General features: G+C 40.6%; 1 protein-coding gene across 1 annotated transcript in view; it reads right to left on the bottom strand.

Moving 5' to 3' along the window:
- The window catches only part of epha5 (EPH receptor A5), a 49,516-nt gene extending 31,402 nt beyond the window's left edge, over window positions 1-18,114 (bottom strand). The window contains exons 1-3 of the mRNA XM_027010368.3: window positions 17,848-18,114; window positions 14,634-14,698; window positions 5,783-6,446 (exon numbers count right to left, since the gene is read on the bottom strand). Of these exons, the coding sequence (XP_026866169.2) occupies window positions 5,783-6,446; window positions 14,634-14,698; window positions 17,848-17,956 (838 nt within the window). The 5' untranslated portion in view covers window positions 17,957-18,114. The remainder of the gene's footprint in view (window positions 1-5,782; window positions 6,447-14,633; window positions 14,699-17,847) is intronic.
- Window positions 18,115-20,700: the final 2,586 nt, after the last annotated feature.

The raw sequence follows: 20,700 nt of genomic DNA, 5'->3' as shown, positions 1-20,700 counted from the left end.
AAAAGTTACACAATCAGTAAGTTTTTACCCATTGTGTAGATCTGTAAGTCCTATGGAAAATATTTTTATAACCATTTGAATTTGATAAAAAGCTAAAGTTGTAGGTAAAATCATAGTCTAATACTGGCCAAATAACTGACTACACTGCATATTTCTCTCACTTGTTTGATACAAGCAATGACTGAGAAATAATTAATATGTTACTACAACATGCTCAGTGGTAATACTCAGTTATGATTGATTGAAATTTTTAGATCTTTTATCTTTGACCACAACACAATGTCACAAACCCTAGGGTTGGGGCAACAGACGAAGCCACCATTCATCGACGATGCTGGTAATGTATTGCCAGCATCATGACGCCTTCAAACAAACATCATTTATCAATCATTTCCCCTTTTTATGTAATGTTATTTTAGTTTCATTTTGATTTTATACAACCTTTTACATTAAAACACTAAAGGCTCTTTATTTAAACTCTTACTTTATTAATGTAGGCTTTATTAAAAAATATAATAAGGTAGACTTTATTAAAAAAATAACACTTACATAATGTATTATATTGTTGTTTTTGTTTTAAATTTAAATATATTGCCTAATAACAGAAGAAAAACTTCAGTGACCACTTTATTTTAATATAGTGGACTTTGAACAATGTTATACCAGGTTTGAGTGATTTTTACAAAAAACATGTCACATATAGGGTTTTTCATTGCAAGAGTTCAATGAATTAAGAGTAATTAATTAATTAATTGAACTGTTATTATAAAAGTGTATGTAAAAATGTATAGCACCTTTATAAGACTATCACCAACCCTGCCTCCCACAGCCCTGCCCTGTGATTTCATCTATCACGTTTTCCTATAGACATCGTCATATACCAATTAGATATATGATATTTAATTATCTATATAACCATCTAATACTAAGAAATACTTTAGTTAACTGTCAACCGTTTCATGATATTCACCAATAATAAATATGTTGGATTAACATAATCACATTGTAGCCTTTAGGATCAGTAATCCAGTCCATACTGATTACTGTTGCAACCCAATTTAATCAGACGTTATGGAAGCAATTGCACTTGCAAATGTAAATGATCAGTACTACACGATAAAAGATATGAACAAACTGTGATTTATTGGTATGACTATTACACTTACATTCATTGAACCCGGACTATGACTTTTAGGAACCTAGAATAGGCTTCTTTTTGCTTATATTGGTCCCATGGTGGAATACAATATCAATTAGAAGAGGATACGATCCTCTTTAAGCCTTGCTTCCTCTCAAGGTTTCTTCCTCATGCTCTTAGAGAGTTTTTCCTTGCCACAGCCGCCTTTAGCTTGCTCACTGGGGGCTAGAACACTGTAAAGTTGCTTTGTGACAATGGCTTGTATAAAGAGCGATATATAAATAAATTTGGTTTGTCTTATAACCTTCCATAATTCTCTGAAGTGAAATTGAGAGAGAAATTTATGACTTAAAATTATATACAAATACAATAATAAAGATTTAAAAGAAATAGACTTTTGTCAAAACAAAACCCTGAGATGTGAAAAAGAAATGCCTGCCCAGCAGATATTAACAACCAGCTAACTGAGCATCATGCCGCAGTATCTCGGGTTTCAAAGCCCTTTGATCAGGCTCACCTCTTCTTGTTACCACTGAACTGCATCTCAAAAATGCACTAAGTGAAGAAGAGCGTGAATCATTGCCCCACATACAGAGGCGTTAACAACATTCAGCCTGCAGAGCTATGAGATGCAGAAGCTTTTGGGCCATTTCTGTGAAGGCGCATCACAGAAGAAGCCATGGTCGAGCACATTTAGAGCGTGCCTGCGGAAAGACTGGGGCACAGACTTAATCAGCATGCAGTTAGAGTCAGCCTTACATAATATGCAGCACAAAAACACAACGAACTCGAACTTGTACAGATTCACACTTGTGAGCCAGTGCCTGTTTTTGCTATTTTGTTTTTTTTTGTACAGAGCAGGCGAGGCTATGTTGGGCTTCTTTCTGCTGGCTGTGGCAAGAGGCTGGGGTGTTGGGGTGTCAGGTTGGGATTGTCTTTTCTGGGCGTTCCTCTGGATCCAGCATTCCCCTTTAAGACCTACACCTCCGCACTGCAGTCTCTGGCGCTGCTGGGAACATCGACACACCATGCGGTTAGGGTATACGAGGAGCGCTTACAGATGACCTCACAGCATCCTGCACCAGGGCCACGATTGGATCAGCCCACTGTGAAACTGCCTAACAGAGACTAGAGCAGCATACGCTTCACATTTGCTGTGAAGAAAAAAAAAAACCAGACTGACACAATAGCTTGTCATTCTGTTAAATTTCTTGATTATACTCATTGTGCTTAGCATCATGATGAGGTTGGTTTTGAGACCTGCTCTGCATTGCTTCATCTTCAATTAGAATGACTGAGTGGTTTTATCTCATGTTGTGTCGGGACTGTCTGGCTCAAAATAAAGCAAGACGCCATCCTCCCCCATGCCTCGGGGTGGGGGTGCTTCCTGACATCTCTGTGGCATCTCCCTTTAGCAGCTGCAAGCATGGAGAGAGAAACTAGATCAAGTTTGACATTTGCTCCCCTAACAAGTGACAGCAATGAAAATAGTGGTGATCACGAGACATCTAGCTCTTTCAGGAGAAGCTTGCCAAGGAACCCCACCCCCATGAAGCCCCCAGGGGTTCAGGTTCCACTCCATCCAGTTCACCTAGCGTTGCTGCTTGGCTCCGGAGCACGCAGGCGTGCAAGAGCCAGCAGGCTAGCCATTAGATCTGTTCATCGCATTTTGTCAGCAGGGGCTGGCATTTTTACCTGCTGCAAATAACATTCTAGCTGTTTAGTCATGTAATCTGCCAACTGCTACAGTGTTAAAGTTGCATTAAGCAGCAGTTTATGGATTTCGGCATATTCCTAGGTTGTCTTTGGTGATCACATGGCCATCCATACAGCAGAAGCGTATGAGTCCAGTGTGTTAATGTGCTTAGAGGACTGACTGTTCTATGTACAGAGTCATCAAAATATAATGTAGGTTTTAATTTACAGCATCTCAGGGCAGTGTCAAGATTTGTTTCTCAATAAACAGAAGGTCAACCACATACCCTTAGAAAGGCCCTTACAAAAAGAGTTTGGCCACTAAGAAGAAATATGCACTATATTTCTCAAAGGATGGATAAAGGCATGTTTGGTCAGAGTGAATTCTTTGCCAGGAAACATCAGCCATACCATAACCCAAATCCGACAATTAATCAATGGCCAGACCATACAACTAGCATCTGCCATTCTATTTATCGGAGGCTGAGCAGAAGTCAGAATTTACAGTTTACTTCAGCATGGAATTAAATGTCATCATACTCCTATGTGAATTCACACAATTTACGCTATCACCACCACCACCATCATGATCATCTCATCATCTCCTCTCCCAATCATACTAAAAATTGTCCTTGTTCAAGCAACATGTAATGTATGCATTGTGGATGCTTCCCTGAAGAGCACCAAAGTCCTGTCCCTGCAGCTCCTTGAATTCTGGAATTGTACTTACATTCTTTTTTGTAACTGCTCCCAACAGCTCTGTGAATAAGAAGATGCACCATGCACACACCTTCTGCTTGTTGGTGTCAGTAGCATGCAGGGCCATGGCAGTCTCCTGCCGCACACCCTCCAAACAGGAGGCCGTCGCACACACAACGCCACTAAACGCATTATTAATGCATTGCTGCCTTGTCTGCAGGCAAACTGGGCAACCGCGTCAAAACCCCAGCTTCCACGGCCAGGCCAACAGGCGTCCCTTAGGACAGCTCAATGGAAATTAATTCACACAGAAATATCACACTGCGGTGTGAGGAAGAGAGAAGAGAGAGAGAGAGAAAAAAAACTCTTATCGCAAAGCGCCAACTAGGGAGCCAGACAAAAGGAGCAATCTGTGGTAAAAAAAAATGGAGAGCAGCAGGAAAAGGAGGGTCCGTGTCGCGCACAGGACCCATCGCCCTCCTCCACTGCTGGAGCGTATCCCTCTCTCCTCTCCTCTGCTCTACCATCCTCTCTATCCCTCAGTCCCAGCCATCATTATAGCCTCCAGCTTCCAGGGGGGTTGGGAGAGAGAGTGGGTGATCACCAGTCTGACTCTTAGGAAAGAGAGAAGCACCTGATGTAGCACTGGAGAATAAATAAATTAATGATTAAGAGCATGAGAGTGAGAGTGAGAGAGACAGAGAGAGAAAAAGAGCAGGAAAGGCAATGAGAGAGAAAGACAGAGAAAGAAAGAGTGTATATCTGTGCAGCAGACTGAAGTCAATTGCTGGGGTTCTGTCATCGCACAGTGAGCAGTCAGCACTGATAATCTATGAGTTAAGGACATTAAGGACACTCCTGAATTATGGTGGTTGATCAAACTCCAGCCTGGGGAGACAGAATAGGGATTGGAAGGGGATCAGGAACCAGCAGCGAGAACTACTGGATTTACTGCTGGGTGGCTCCTCAAATTATCACTCCCTTTGTTGGCTCAGTCCTTGTCTAAAGACAAAACAGTGCTACACAGCCTCAGTAGTATCTAAGGAAGGAGGAAGAAGAGAAGAAACATGTTCATGCTGTGAAAACCCCACTTTTGTCCTCCTGCAATGTGACTAGCTTGAATAGGGGGAAATGTAAAAATTTCATATCTCCGAATGTCAAATACTGGGAAGAGGTCTCTGGTTGCCATAGAAACCGTAAGGAGCATGTACTGTATTTATCAGCTCCAGACGCACACGCGGGAAAACCAAGTTGGGTTTCTGCTATGTGAAGTGTCTGTGAAAATAAGAGATGTTGGAAATTCACATGGGAGTCTCACTCCAAACAGAGCACAGAGCAGCAAAACAAGGTTAGAGGGGTTGATGAAATCATCAGAACGATGACATCTCAATCAGTTATGGTAGTTCCTCTCGACAAGAAATGTGGGGTTGTTCTGTCAACAGGGAGGTCAATGAGGATGCATGCTTCCATTTCAGTAAAACCCAAAACTACAGTGTATAATGTTTTGCATACAGCAGGAGCTGCCGAAAATAGTGTGGCAGAACCCCAACACATGGGATGATGATGATTTCAAAACAGTCTGATGCAAACATCTTTGCTCAAACTGGCTAGGGGGGGAGGCAGGAACAGAGTAAGCGATTCTAAAAATAATGACTCAAAACTGAGGCAAAACTTTCCCCATCAGCCTTAAAAAATAATACAGCCCAGACCAGTACTCCCACCACTCCGCACAGCAACACTGCCGCTGCCTATTGTTTGACACAATAGCGAACGTTGCGTAAAACAAAGCTTGCCCATTGTATTGTCCACACGCAATGATTCATCACAAGAGTCATCACACCCGCCCCCAGCTGTTAGGTAGTCCACCCCCACACACACCCAAAAAACAAACACAAACACCCCAATCTCAACAATGCCTGCAACCACGGAGACACCACACAAAGAGGTTCTAATCTGTGCTCCAACCCTTGCAATATTCACAACGCAAGTCCTTTCCAATGACCTATATAAATCTTTTTTTGTTTTAGTGACCTATATAAATTGGATGAAAAAGGACTAAAGCGGTGTTATGGCATGAGAGCAAGCTGAATGTCACCGTGCTCTACGGCCACGGCAAGGGTATGCAGATACTCATCAGTGTCCGTGACATTTGTAGGCGAGGTTCAAGGAGATATGCCAACCACACAGTGATGCCCCCATTCCCCATTCGCCCCTGGCTGAATTTGCATAACAATGAAGATGTTCACCAACCTTGACAGGACCCGTTAACTTCCTCATGGCCCGCCTTACACATGCACCTCCCAATGGGCACCAGCCACTCCCCTTCTGCGCTGCAGTGCATTCTGGGTGGCTCCTCAGCCACCGAGTTGTTGACGCAGGTCCCCGGCACCTCCAGGAGCTGCGAGGAATCCGATCCAGTTATAGTATCCGGGAAGAAGGCCAAGTTCTTCACCACGTGGGGGCATTTCTTGTAGAAGACGCGAACGGACACAAGAGCAATACAGGCACCCAGGTCTTGGAAGGCCAGGTAGAAGCCTTTCTTTGTGAGCGGCCCCACATCCCTCACTTCCGTGTTCAGCTTCATGACCCTGTCTCCAAGATCAAGCTCCGTGAAGCTCTCATCTGCTGCGATGGTGTCAATTTTAGTATATTGGCTCTCACGGATGTTCCTGTTGTCCTCGTCATTGGACTCATAGTAGAACACGTTGAAAGTCTCCTTGCAGGTGCCCAGGCCGCCAGGCAGGCTATTGCAGTCCCTCAGAGTGAACTTGAGCTCCACAAACACCCTCTGGGCACCTTCGTTTAGGATCCAGTTGGTCTGCAGCCAGTTGTTCTGGTTGTGTTCCATCACCCTGCACACCTGATAGGTGTGAATTGGGGCATAGTTTTCATCTACCTCTCCAATTTCTTCCCACTGAAAAACAGATAAACAAACAAACAAACAAACAAACAAACATCATAACTGGTGCTTGTGTTGCAAATACTTAATTTTTTTTTTTTTTTTTTATACAAAGCTAGTTTAGTTATAGTTTAATTAATCTCTTAAATTCGAGGCTTATTACCCATTTTATATTCTTAAGATATATTATTCAGTAACCACTGCTAATTAATCAGACACTAACATGAAAGATGGAATAAAACTAAATGACATACAGTTCATAAACAATTATGTCAGGAACTACTACATGAATGATGGTTTAGGTAAAAAGAGCAATATGATTTAAAAAAAATAAAATAAAATAAAATAAAATAAAATCAAATCACAGTATATTATTTACTGGTCTACCACGACAATCACTGCAGACAAAAGAACTATTCATTTTTTCATTTTTTAGTTATTTTTTGTTTAGCTCTATCGCTATGACAATCCACTAGGTAGCAAAAAGATTAGATAGCAATATGCTACCTGTAATCCAGGAGACCAGGAGGTCTTAACCATTTAACAAAGACAGAGCTCAAAATGTTCCCTAAGAGCCCAAGCAGTTCTCCACGTTCTTCAGTGGTACAATCAAAGACCCCCTGCGATCCTCCTAAAGCACCCCATTAGCTTGGGTGTTCTCGCAGCACCAGCACCACTGTAGCACTGAGTGCCTTTCTTCATGCACTACTACTTCTGCCTCTCGCGACCCAGAGGCTGAGAGTTCCAGCTCAGGGGGCACCCACAGGTTTAGTTGAGAGCACAGCCTGCATGTCAGACAGGGGTGGGGAGCAGGGACGTTCTTAACAGTCTCTGGCTCTGCCAAGCTGGGCCCTTACATCATAACTGAGCTAATTGCTGTGGGCAGTGTGGGGAGGTGTTAATGGAGCTGCAAGTAAGGAGCAGTGCAGAGGGCTCTGAACTTTTCATGTTGACAGCACTGTGTCATCACAACCAAAAAAAATTCAAACAAACAAAAACCCACATCCAATACCCTGACTCCTGGGGATTTGGAAAGTACCTCAACAGAGTGAATCACACAACACCCTGCCTCGCAGACCACCCTGACTATCCTGATTCAGCCCACAGGAACAGCTGTCAGAAGTGGAAAACCAAAGCAGCTGCATTATTGCCTATATATGCATGCTGATCATTTATGTTTCAATACAATATGCTTTCAGTGCAGTGTCACAATAACAAGGGAGCAAAATACTATATATACACATAATTTCTGAGTAGGTTGTGGACCGTACCAGTTGTTTAATGATCATCATTGTAAAAAGATGTAATGTGCCATACCACCTTTACCTGTAATGGGAAATTGTATTTAAATAATAAGAAAAAAAACTTCAAGCCTCCAAATGCATCTTCTAAAATGACATCTTAATGTCAGCTTTTATACACAACACTACCTATTTTTCATAGATGCGCGGACATGAGCTGTATGAGCCATTATCCTTGTTATAGTTTAACCACATTTCCCTCTGTCAAGATTTACCATGAATGTGGTTTAGAAAACACATTAGTAGCACCCTACTGTCCCCACCGCCCCCCCCACTCCGCCCTCTACAACACCACCCCGCCCACCCTCTCTCCATAATCAGACCCTGTTCACGACAAATTTCCATTTCATTCCAGACGGCCAAATGTCCACATTACTGGGTTTGAAGCTCACCCAACCATAAATGATTATATTCCTCTAATAAACACAGGAGTCCTCTCAGGTGGCCCGGCTGGGATACATTAACGTGTGGAGTACAAGGGGGCTTGTGTGTGTGTGTGTGTGTGTGTGGTGTGTGTGTGTGTGAGTGTGTGAGATGGGGGGCACACTTATAAAAATCTCAGTGAACCACAGCAAATGGAATCCTTTCATATTTCTATAATGCTCCAGTCAGCCTGGCCATGTGCAGACAGGTCAGCAGACGAACCAGATAATGAGCACCTCCTCCCTCTACCCCTCCCCTGCCCCAACCTTTTTAGAGAGTTAAGACTAATTAAAAATGATGAACTATAACAATACTGTTTTTTAATACACAAACAAGATGGCTATAAAAGGTAATGGTTAATGACAAGTGTTCATAACATACATAAGGACACCATTATTAAATTTCTATTTTTTATTATTAACTGAATTTTTGCAGTTGACTGGCATTTATACATATGTAAGTATGTGTCCTAACTTGATCAAATTGTTTTATTAACTGCAGCTCTGCCCTTTCAAAGTGTTTTTACTGTCTCCTGTCCTCAGTTCAAATTGTCTAATATAAAGTCATTTTCATTTAAATATTTAAGCATATAAAACCAGTATGCCTAAATAATATAAATGGTACACATTTGGGGACTCTGCACTAAACAAACCAAAGAAAGGCTGCTCTTCCCTGAGGCTTCACCCCCGACCTTGTCCACCCTCTCACGCGTAAAAATGGAAAAAGCAGTGACTGAATTAGAAGTCTAGTCTGGACTGGATGAACCAGTGACCTTGGCCCAGTGCTGCATGCGAGGGGCCAAATCCTATTACTGTTAGCCGCACAGGGGTAGGAACAGGTCGGGTCTGGCTTTAACTCTCTCTTCAACGCTGTCAGCTGCACGCTGGGGTGTACAGCAGAAGAAACACTGCCTCTCGGCTGTGATACGCTCTTCTTGATCTAATTTACTGCAGTAACTACATTACATGACATTTGATGATGTCGTATCAATGCGACACTGGTAAAGAATTACAGCGCAGGTCATTTTAACATCTGTGGCTGGAATACAAGGCAACTTCAGTATTTTGAGCAAAGCAAGTAAAATCAGCATAGTGTCTGATCATAAAACACTCCTAGAGTAGTTTCACATGGGAATTCCTATTACTTAGTGGAGGTGTCAACCACAGAGGCACAGCAGCACTTCAGGTACAATTTAAGAAATGTCTCTGAACCATCACCATCACCCCTTTCAGTTTCATCCCGAGCTGAGGTCCTGATCTCCGCTCTAGTGAGTCCCCCGCTGAGGCGCTCTCTCCCCCTGCCTCCAGATCCCTAACCTCTGCTGGTTTACCCTGCTTATTTGCAACAGCTTTTCACCCTGTGAAAAATGTCAATTCTCCCAGTGTGAGCTCGTGTGTGCCCAAAGCACAAATTTATCCACACACTTCAAACTTGGCTGTTGTGGTCCCCCTGTCCCCCTCACCACAGCGGCACCATGCAGAGAGAGAGAGAGAGAGGAGTGGGAGAGGGACAGAGTGAGAGAGAAACTGGGAGAGAAAAAAAGAGGGATAAAGTGCAAGGGAGGGAGAGGGAGAGAGAACACTCAAGCCTCGACCCACTGACTTTGATCTAATAACCGGTCATTACCTCCAATTTTCCAATAGCCATTAGTCAGACACCTAGCTAACCCCTGTCATTAAGGTGTACAAAAAGGGGGGGATACACAGAAATAATGAGGAAAGCTTAAAATTGACTCCCTGTGGTTACACTATCCAAAAATTAAGTGTATGTATGTGTGTTTGTTTCCAAGAGGGTTGATGCCTTGGCATGGAGAAGATCCTCTATCGATGGTCACATAAATGTCTTTTCCCCTTTGGTTATCCTGGAAAAAAAAGAAACAGTGTCTGAAGCCAGAGGTGCCCTGGGCCAGCACAAAACCCGGATTTAGCTGGACTGTAAATCACTTGGTCGATTGGGCAAAGCTGGGCTCAGTCCAACGCTCTGACAGCGCTTACAGAGGCACCACGCAGGTGCTGAAAACAAACCATTTCAACAGGACACTGCTGTTCTAAGATTTATCTCTCAATAAACACAGCTGAATGTGGACAGACAATCGACTTCAAAATGTGCAGACGTACAACAGAGCCAAACTGTCTCTCAACAGCTGCTAGGCTATACACTCAATTGACCCAATTATACCAGAGCCACTGTACTCATGCACAGTCAACCAAAGAGGATTACAGTCAACAGCACTGTGTATGATCGAGTTAAATGTGCATTCTCTAGTAAATTGACAGGGTTTTCCCCCAGTGAGTTCCAGACCAGGGCATATGTCATTGCCCTGCAGGGAAAAAGATAAATGTTCTGAAACATGCGCAGAAAATTAATTGTTTTATTTTTAAACAAACAGATGTAGAATAATTTGACCTCCATTCATTCCTGTACAAAATGTTAGTAGTTTTGTTATATTCTATTTATCATTTTAAAAAAAATCTCACACAGCATGCTCTAGGATCTGCATAACAAAGCTGTTTTTGTGTTCCACACTAATTGTGTTGGTGTAGTGACATATCACATGCCATACCATTTACACCTCTACCACCTGCTGGTCAATGTGCTGATGTAATGGTAAATTTACTTAATTTAAGAGGACACACTTCTTGTCAAGTTAACAATTGTCAAGTTGTTGTCACCAATATGTTGAGTATAGCCTGAATAGAATGAGAGACATGGATGAAGAATTGTAAAAATGTAAGTTTCTCCATGATTAGTTTATCAGTTGCAATGAGAGCAAGAGGGCAGCGATAAATTGAGTGATCAAACTAATGACTTATTTTTCAAGCCAGCACCAGGTGATGGAGAAAGCAGATGAGCCTTTATATTGTTTGTGTTTCAATTGCTAAAGCTTGTGTTAAACAAATGTGTTTAATGAACATACTATGCTGATGACTGATGATGATCTTCCATTCAAACAAATACAAGCATTCTGAAGATCTCTTGATGTTAGGAAAACTGAAAACAGCTCACTGGTTTAGAATCGATCTCACCTGCTAGGGCTCTGTCTGTTTTGTTACAAATTTAAATATGCTTTTGGGTCGATACATTTGGACTACTGTAACACGCAATTTCCTGGTCTAGCAAAGAACTCTCTCTTCATTGCAGAGTGCAAAACGCTGTGACATGAGAACAAGGTTGCATGTGTCACCTTTTCTCACACAGCTGCACTGGTTACTTGAATCTTTCCAAATTGATTTTACCATATTCTAAATGACTTCAAATGCCTTTATGGTCTCATCCCACTGCATCTCAATTCATTGTTTGGCATTGTCCTGCAAGAGCTCTCAGATCTACCAGCAGCAACACGCTGCTCATACCTGCTACGAGACTAAAGATCTGCCAAGCAGCCTTTTCACACACTGCCCCTAACCTGTGGAATTCTCTTAGTGGCTTCAGGGCTCTTGGCACATTCTGTACACTCTGCACAGAATTATGACCATATCATCATTTTTATTCATATTTTCCCAACTCCAAGTCTTTCAGAGAGATGTGGCACTCTTAAAATTGCTAGGATATTGTGAAATCACAGAACCATCAAACATTTTGTTGCAAATAGTCAACAGGGTCACAAGAAACGTGTTGGAAAAAAAATGATGCAAATTAACTGCCAAAGATTTGAGAAGAATCAAGCATAAAAAGTGACCAGGAACCCATTATCCTCCAGTGCTGTCATATTCCAGAACTGCTACCTACCTGGAGTACCCAGAAGTACAAGGTGTTCATTACTCTAAGACATGGTCAAGGTTAGGAAGGCTGAAACCTGACCACCACTGAACAAGACACATAAGGTTAAACGTCAAGACTGGGCCAAGAACTATCTGAAGACTTTTCAAAGGTTTTATGGACTGATCAGACGAGAGTGCTTCTTGATGGACCAGAGGGATGGGCTCATAAGCTCAATCAGTAACGGCCACAGAGCTCCACTTTGACTCAGACGCCTGCAAGGTGGAGGTGGGGTACTGCTATGGGCTGGTATTATTGAAGATGAGCTAGTTGGACCTTTTTGGGTTGATGATGGGCTCAATAACTCCCAAACCTACTGCCAGAAAGACACTTTCTTCAGGCAGTGGTACAGGAAAAAGACTGCATCTTTCAAGAAGACCATGATTTTTATGCAGGACAATGCTCCATCGCATGCATTGAAGTACTCCACTGCGTGGCTAGCCAGTAAAGGCCTTATAGATGAGAAAATAATGACATGGCCCCCTTGCTCACCTGACCTAAATCTGCTGAACAGTGTCTGGGAGGCTGTGGTTACTGCTGCACAAAAAGTTGATCGTTAACAGATTAAGAAACTGACAGACTCCATGAATGGCAGGCTTATGACTGTTATTGAAAAGAAGGTTGGCTATATTGGTCACTGTTTTTCTTAAATGTATAAATTGTTTATTTGTAAATTCTGAGTTTGAGTTTGTTTATAATTCTCACTTTAAGATGAAAATAAACAAATTTCCATTTTTCATTTAGTCGCATAATAATTCTTCACACTAATAGTTGCCCTATAATTAAGCACACAGATATTCAAAACCTCACTTTTACTTCTTTAAATATTCAGTTTTGAGGTTTATTATTATTATTAATAATAACAACAACAATAATAATAAAAATAAATAATATTAATGTATTAATATTAGTTTATTATTAATATTATTATTGTTGCTCTTATTATTATTATTATTATTATTATTATTATAATAATAATAATAATAATAATAATAATAACAATAATAATACGTTCTTACTATTGTTTTTATTGATTTCAGTTGGTCAGTTGCTTAACATTAGACATTAAATGTTAAAATGTCATGAAATGGACATAAACAAAGTACAGCGTATTTGAAAAAAAAAAAAAGCGTGTGCTTGTTTTAGTTCAACTGTGCAGCAAATCTGACCGCTTCTGCTTACCACGCACCCATTCAAAAACAGAATTTCATGCACTTTCATCACCTCATCCATTAAATCACCACTTACAGCACAATCTTGTTTTTGGCTAAAGCCCTCCATGCTGCTGCCGTGTGTTGTCAACAGGCAATAAAGAACCAAGACCACATGGATTCGCCTCAGCTGTAGCTGAGAGTGACGTGAGAAACTGCCTGAACCTTGCTTGCCATAGATATATGCCTCCCCATATGTGTCGTGAGCCTTATATCATGCAAGAATGTTTATATTCCCATGTGAAGGGGTGATGTTCATCTCCACAGCAGGTGTGCCAGGGGCTTTAAAGGTTCATTGTTTGCAGAAGGGGCTGGGGTGTGTGGTGTGCATTGGGGACATGGCAAGGGTGGTCAGGTGCAGGTGCACACAATGCACTGCCTCTCCCTCCACTTGCCTCCACCCAGGCAATCCATTACCAAAGGAAATCTGAATTGAGCTGTGACAGGGAGGTGTCGGCAACGGTAGCGGTAGCCTACACAAGTGCTCAACAAAGGGCATGGGTAGACCCTGGGGCCCCAGGTATGACTACGGAGAGAGCAGGCCGCAAGCAGAGGCATGATGGGGGGTGTCGACAAACACTCACACAACAGACTTGATCCTAAACATAGACGTGAGTCTAAACACAGGGCAGGCACCTTTCCGCTACAATACACAAACATGGACAGTCTAACAAAGCAGCTTCCTTTTTTTCTTTGCAGCCTGTGTGCAGATAGAAGAAACACATACACACAAGCGCTCACACGTCCACACACACTGTCCTTTGACAGATGGCCCCATACATAATCATATTCAATGCTTTGTTAATGAACTGTACCAACATACTGGGATATACTTGATGGCATCATGATCAGATGGTGTGATGATGATGACGTCCTTTGTTTTGCTGTGATTTAAAGTTTGTCTGTGACTCACCAACTACAAGACAGAGCTGAAAATGGCATCTCTTTTTGTTCTGTAGCTTTATATAGCTTTAGTTTTGCTAGCACCGTGTCAGACAAAAGCCAGACACTCAGCATCCTAACAGCATGTTTGTTCTACATCACCAAACTATGTATCATATCAACTCATATAGTTTTATATAGTTTTCAGCTCAATACAGTTGCTACTGTGTTACTGGAAAAAAAAAAAAAACCCTACATATTCTACACAGGAAAAACAGTGTTAAATTAACAATTTCAGTGTTTGTATAGCTGGGGTTCAACCATCTGCTGTGTGTGGACCTGTCTGAAGGGCAGTTATAACAATTTAATAGTACCTCATCATTCAACACTGATTACATTCAGACATGAAATTAGAACAGAGTTTAGAGGTAGTGTCCCTTTAAGAACAATAAAGCTCTCTCTCGCTCTCGCTCTCTCTCTCTCTCTGACGTGTGCTTGTTCTATTATTTTTCACTTTGAATCTGTCTTTGCCTCACTCAAGGGAATTGGGAGACCTTGAGATGTTATCCTCAGCCCAGTCTTAATGCAGTGCTCAGCGAGAGCTGGTGAGAGAGTGTGCAACTCACCCCGTTCTTCGGGTAGGCTATCCATCCTAGGTCACCCATTACAGAGCGCGAGTCCAGCAAGTTCACTGCAAGAGAGCAGCACATAGGGAAAAATTGTTTATGAGGCTGCAAGGCTTCAGAACACAGCAAACATTTGGTTCTACATGACACCTAGTGCACCTACTACAGATCATCATTTCTTAAGTTTGTGCCAGATACATCATCCAAATGAAACATGCATGTTGTTGGGGAAAATGTTCTGAGAAAATTGTTAAACATCTGGGCTATATATTAAAATAAAAAAAGATAAAAAGAATAACATGCAGTCTTCATGGTACAGGAACTGAAGTTTAATTATTTGCTTGGGTCAACAACTTTTTTGTTGTTCATTTATTATGAATTATGTTTTTAAACCCAACGTGATACATACACATGTACAATACACTCTAAAAGATAAGCCACATAAGACTGTCACTTGCAGTTCACCTGTGAATTTAGAAGAAAATTCTATTTTAGCCACCATGGTTTCTTCCAGCTGGAGAATGACTAGAGCTACTGCTAATTAGATGATCTCTGGACGACCTCCGATTGTCATTAAATTAAGCTTTAATCAGAGGTTATGCAGCTGCACCATTTAGCAGGTGTGGAACCATTTACTGGCATCGGCATGCAGCATTAGAAGCAGCATCTCAGTGAAAACACCCAGCAGATATTGGACAAGCACAGTGATGGTGAAGGGAAGGATACACTTAGCATATGGTCAATAGGGTGAAGGCAGAAAAAATAACTCCAATACTTCAAACACTTGGAATACATGAGCAAAATTACAATCATAAAACACAGCAACCATAAGCATGACATAAAATATATGAGGAGGTCCCTATAATGGCAGTTTTTTTTTTTAAATAGCACATTCATTAAAAAAAAAAAAAAAAAAAAAAAAAAAAAAAAGTATGTTGTGCTTCATTGAGTAATGGTTCACTGGGTATTATAGCACCACTTAAAAGCATTAAGACATTCTCTATGCTTAAAGTTCACTAAGTGAGTTTTGAACATATCCCACTAGAATGACAGTTATTGGTGTACTTGTTCTATTTAAAATGAAACATGTCCTGAGGAGAATCACATAGCTCTAATTAGGACAAAAAGCACAAGTGTAGAGTACTCATCTAGATCATGCAAGGGAGGTTGTGTCCATCCTACGGCAAATACAAAGAAAAAAAACGACAGTCCGATATGCAGCTCTTGACATTGTTTTACCTTTAAATGAATGATAATCAGATACTAGTGTGTGACAGGGTAATCTGCAGGGGACAAAGAGGAATGGAGGCAATCATGCCTCCACACATGACAAAACAATTTGCTGGCAAAGAAAGAAAGAAAGAAAGAAAAACAAACAAACAATGTTCTGTGGTCTAGAGACAAAGTAGACATAATAATTGAAAAGAAAAAAGAATTCAAACAGCCAGGAAAAAAACTGTGCACACTGCAAAGGAATGTATCAGGTTAAAAGGTCCAAATGCAAATGCACAATTGCGATCATCTCCCTATCAAGGCTGCATGGAGTGCTTCGTTGCTCCCATTCACATCAGCATGGCAGAGTGGAGCAGAAGGTCACTGCTCTCCAAATCAGGGAGTTTGTTAAAATTCCGCCTGGGATAAAGCCATTGTGACTTTCGAGAGGCCGTTATCCTCCCTCATCTGCCATGCTATTGTGTGTGCTGATGGAGGCACCCAGCCATCCTGTGCCCTGCCTCGCTCCGTGTTTCATTGTGCCATCGTCAGCGCACAATCAATCATGCCCTCCACATACCTGTCACGCACCATCCATATGCCAGCTCCAACCGCTCATTTGAATATTTACATATTCTATAAGAGGACATGAAAGCACTCTGACTACATGACAAATTGGCATACATCAATTATAACTGAGAACTTCTTGACATGTTCCAAGGCAAGAGATTGTGTAACACAGCTCAGAAAAGTGCACTCTTTTTGTATAGGCTTCTGTGAAATTAAAGGCATTTGTAAACACTGTACTTCACCACAAGCGCTCTTATGCAAAGCTGAAGGACTGGGAGCACACAAGTCAGTTATATAGGTGTGTAATGCAGAAAGTGTTACAGAGATGCCAGTGTGTGTCACATGCTGACAGAAATGCGTCTTTGAGAGAGAATGTCTTATCCTCTTCGCCTTTGTCTCATTCCTCACTTGTACTTGATTCTGTCTATTCTTCATACATAAAGTCAGCTATTTTTGAAGGAAAATGTTGCTGACTATATTTTGTACTATATACTGCACAAATATTAGTGAAATATTGGCATATCAAAAATTAGGGTACCTTATTTCTTATGCATTATTTCAAATCCAAAAAGCAAATTTTAAAAAGTGATTTTAAATTAGTTATAATAACTGATATCAAAACAGCAACATGAGAAAGGAGTTTTACTGCTTCAGACAGTTTCATATACATTTTTTTTATTTTTCATGAAAACGAATTGTTTTAGTCTTTAGTTAATTAAGCTTGTGCATAAATGACCGTGGGAACACATTCTAAACGTTTAAAGTAAATCACTATGAACGAGAACGCGAGACAGCGCGCAACATATTATAGGATAATGCCGTTAGTTGTTCATATAGAATGAACGGGAGACCAAAAAGAACAATTCTTTCTCTGCGCCTCTGTCTAGTCGATTACGAGAGAACAACGTTCGCTCGCAGTTAATTTGAAGGCACCTTTCCATACGGACTTAGAGGTTCAGAACACGTGGTGACATAAGAACTTTTCCCCCTTGACAGTGTTGTGCATAATCTTAGGTTAGTTGGTGTTGTGGTGTTTTCTTTCATCGTAGAAAACCTATAGTGGGGAGGTAACTGGTGAATCTGGACCGTCTAGTTTAGCACGCGCGTCAAATGATCTCTGGCGAACAGTGAACAGTTTACAAAGAAGATATGACAGGAGAATCGCTATATCAAGCATTATTTCCACACTTACTGAAATACGGGGTGGGAGGTGATGTTCCCATAACACTGTCACCAACACCAATTTAAAATATAAAGCATCCGCTTTGAGTAATACATTCATGCCCACAAAACCTAAATAACAGACATCGCGTTTTTGACAACTACTGTAGGCTAATATGCCTGCTCTCGCAAGCCGTTAAGCTTCAAACGACTTTATACCTGACTTTATATCATATCCTAAAATACAGCGAAGCCTAAATGCATTTCTTACCTTCGTTACTAGGAATGCATAGCGTTTCCAACACTGCGAGGCTTAAGAAGAAAATCCATACTTTTAAGGAAAGCCGTTTGAAATAACTCCACCGTGCATACATACTCATCACTGAAAATATAATTCAAATTCGGGGCGAAATGAATGTGCTGAAATTTAGGCTCAGTACTAAATCCTTCCCACGGAAGGTATCGGAGACAATAGCGTCATTGACAATAATTAGAAGAAAATAAATACGCATTTGAATGCTGTGTCTTGGAAAACTAGTGGAACCTTGTTTGAAGCTACCGAGCTGTCGGACGCCGCCAGCCCACAGCAGGCGGGGGCGGAGTAAAACGGGGAGCGCACTTCAATACGCACGCATAAGTCATTGTCAGCATGTCTGACATGCTCAAAAGGTAATTCAATTTAAGTTGCTGTTTTGAATTAAAATACACGATTACACACTTTTTAATACTACAAAATGGTTCTAACAGTTCAAAACATAACGTGAAACAATGGGATCGAAGCTGTTAGTACCTAAGCATCCGCCAGGTGTTTACAATCTTAACCAAGTTAATCAAACATTTGTGCAGAAATTACCTTACGGCTTTTATCCCCAACCTTCTAAATTAAAGTAAGATAGCCTATAAGACGATATGTTACTAAAAATTAACCGTTCATTCTGTCACTTGGAATCATTTATCATTTATCGATTAACATTATAATGTTTTAAGTTTATAGTGCTTTATTCACAATAGTAATATAACTGAGTCAGAAACATTTCCCCTTTTTAGGTGGTTTGCAAATGTGGTCGGACTCTGCAGCTGACCAATACCGCTCCGAATCTTTCATCTGAGTGATAACGGTACATATTCCCGTGCCTTGTCCTCTCCACACCTCCCACGCTTTTCAAAGCTTGCGCTCGTTCACCAGACGCTAGAAGAGGAACGCGTCAGCCAGCGAAAATCGACTCTTTCTATTTGAATTTGTAAGATCGAAAGTGACAAGCTAAAGATCAGAGCAGTGGCTTTGTCCGCAGACATCAACAGAGATGATAGAGGGAAGAGTGGGCTTTAAAAAATTAAAAATTATTCTAGCATCTGTGAATGCTATGAAGTTTGGGAAATCTTGGCATTTAACTCTGAAATTCGTTGAACCAATTAAAGGAAAATGATGTGCTCAAACTGAAAATAACTACAGCCATGCTTACATATTGCATATGAAACAAGCTATAACAGTCCTTTACTTTTATCAGTACTAGACAAGACACACTATGACCTAAACTTGCTTTTATGTAACCTATTCAGAGAAACTGTAAGGTACATGTTCCTTCACAGGTCATTCCAGGCCAGGTCTATAGAGATTCAGAGAATATTAGTCATATCTCAACAGTCATAGACTGAAGCATATTAAACAGATGGACAGCATTTGTCACAGTCCATGGCCCAAGACCGAATCCCAGCAGATCCCAAACCAGCAGGTTACATGTCACCTTGGGCTGAGGGTGGCACCTACAGCTGTGCTATCACTACTGATACATGACTAAACACATTCAAACAGAGAAGCCCTGGTCAGAAGAGAAACAAAAAACTCTGAAACAAACAGATTAATCTGTGTGAAAAAAATGTAAAAAATTATATATATGCTATGTATAGCACCACCACCAGGTTGCTACTGCTGTTTCCCTGAGCTATATCTATCTATCTATCTATCTATCTATCTATCTATCTATCTATCTATCTATCTATCTATCTATCTATCTATCTATCTATCTAGATAGATAGATAGATAGATAGATAGATAGATAGATAGCAGTGAAGTACACAAACAAAGCATCTCTTACTACAGTACACTGTATATATATATATATATATATATATATATATATATATATATATATATATATATATATATATATAGTGCTACATAATTTACCTATTTTTTTATGTGTTCGCGAACATCCTACTATCTATTTGACTCTTTTTGCATAATTTGTTTGTTTTAAAAGTTTCAGGTAAAATAAATGCTCTTAAAGCCCATCTAAAAGAATTAGTAGAGTTAGCAGATTCATCAGATTCATTTTTAGCACTGGAATATTAGAGCTGTCCCAACAAGAAGCCACAGGACATTAATTAAAAGGTTATCTCCCTTGCAGGAATGTGGAGCTGTTTCAGTAATTCCTTGTAAAAAAAAAAATTTCAATTTATTTATTTTATTATTTTTTGCATAAACATCAAACAAATTGTAGCGATTGGTCAGTGGCCATTGCTGGATTTTTCTTCTTCACAAAGAGCCTGAGTGTTGCAGTACTTAATAGCACTGACTGATGTCATCATTGTTGTTCTTCTATTCAGCCAGGAATACAAGAACAGTCTTAGTAAGTCCATCATCAGAGATGGTATCTTGGTTTGGTGAAATTTTTTAACTTCATTTGCAGATTTTAGAGTAAAAGGATGCAAGTGTTAATAGTAAATATGATTAAATTGCTATTGAAGTAGAACAGTGTAATAAAAATGTGTTGCACTTATTACTCAACAAATCATATTTGTTTAGAGCTAGGTGAGTTAGACTACTAAAACATTTGTTGCAGTGTAGCCTATATTTTAAGGTCCTTCTCCCAGCTAGTGGAAGCTGAGGTAACACAGTGAAATGCTCACATATGGTGATTATGTGACCTGCATTGAATATGCTGCCAGTAAGAGGCCAGGACTGCTATGTCCTCTCAGTTCAGGTGTCTGCTATTCCCAGCTTTGTGAGAAAGCAGCTCCATCTGCAGACTATTAAACCAGATACCAGTGTCCAGAACTCATTCAAATTTTTAGCCATGATTAACTAGTATGCAGTTGTTTTTATTATATCATATAAGTTCTA

Source organism: Electrophorus electricus, chromosome 19 (assembly GCF_041902795.1).
Source record: "Electrophorus electricus isolate QZ-2024a chromosome 19, ASM4190279v1, whole genome shotgun sequence".
In the NCBI taxonomy this organism is placed as follows: Eukaryota; Metazoa; Chordata; class Actinopteri; order Gymnotiformes; family Gymnotidae; genus Electrophorus; species Electrophorus electricus.
The sequence above is the reverse complement of the archived record's forward strand: the minus strand, read 5'-3'. Positions and strand labels throughout refer to the sequence as shown.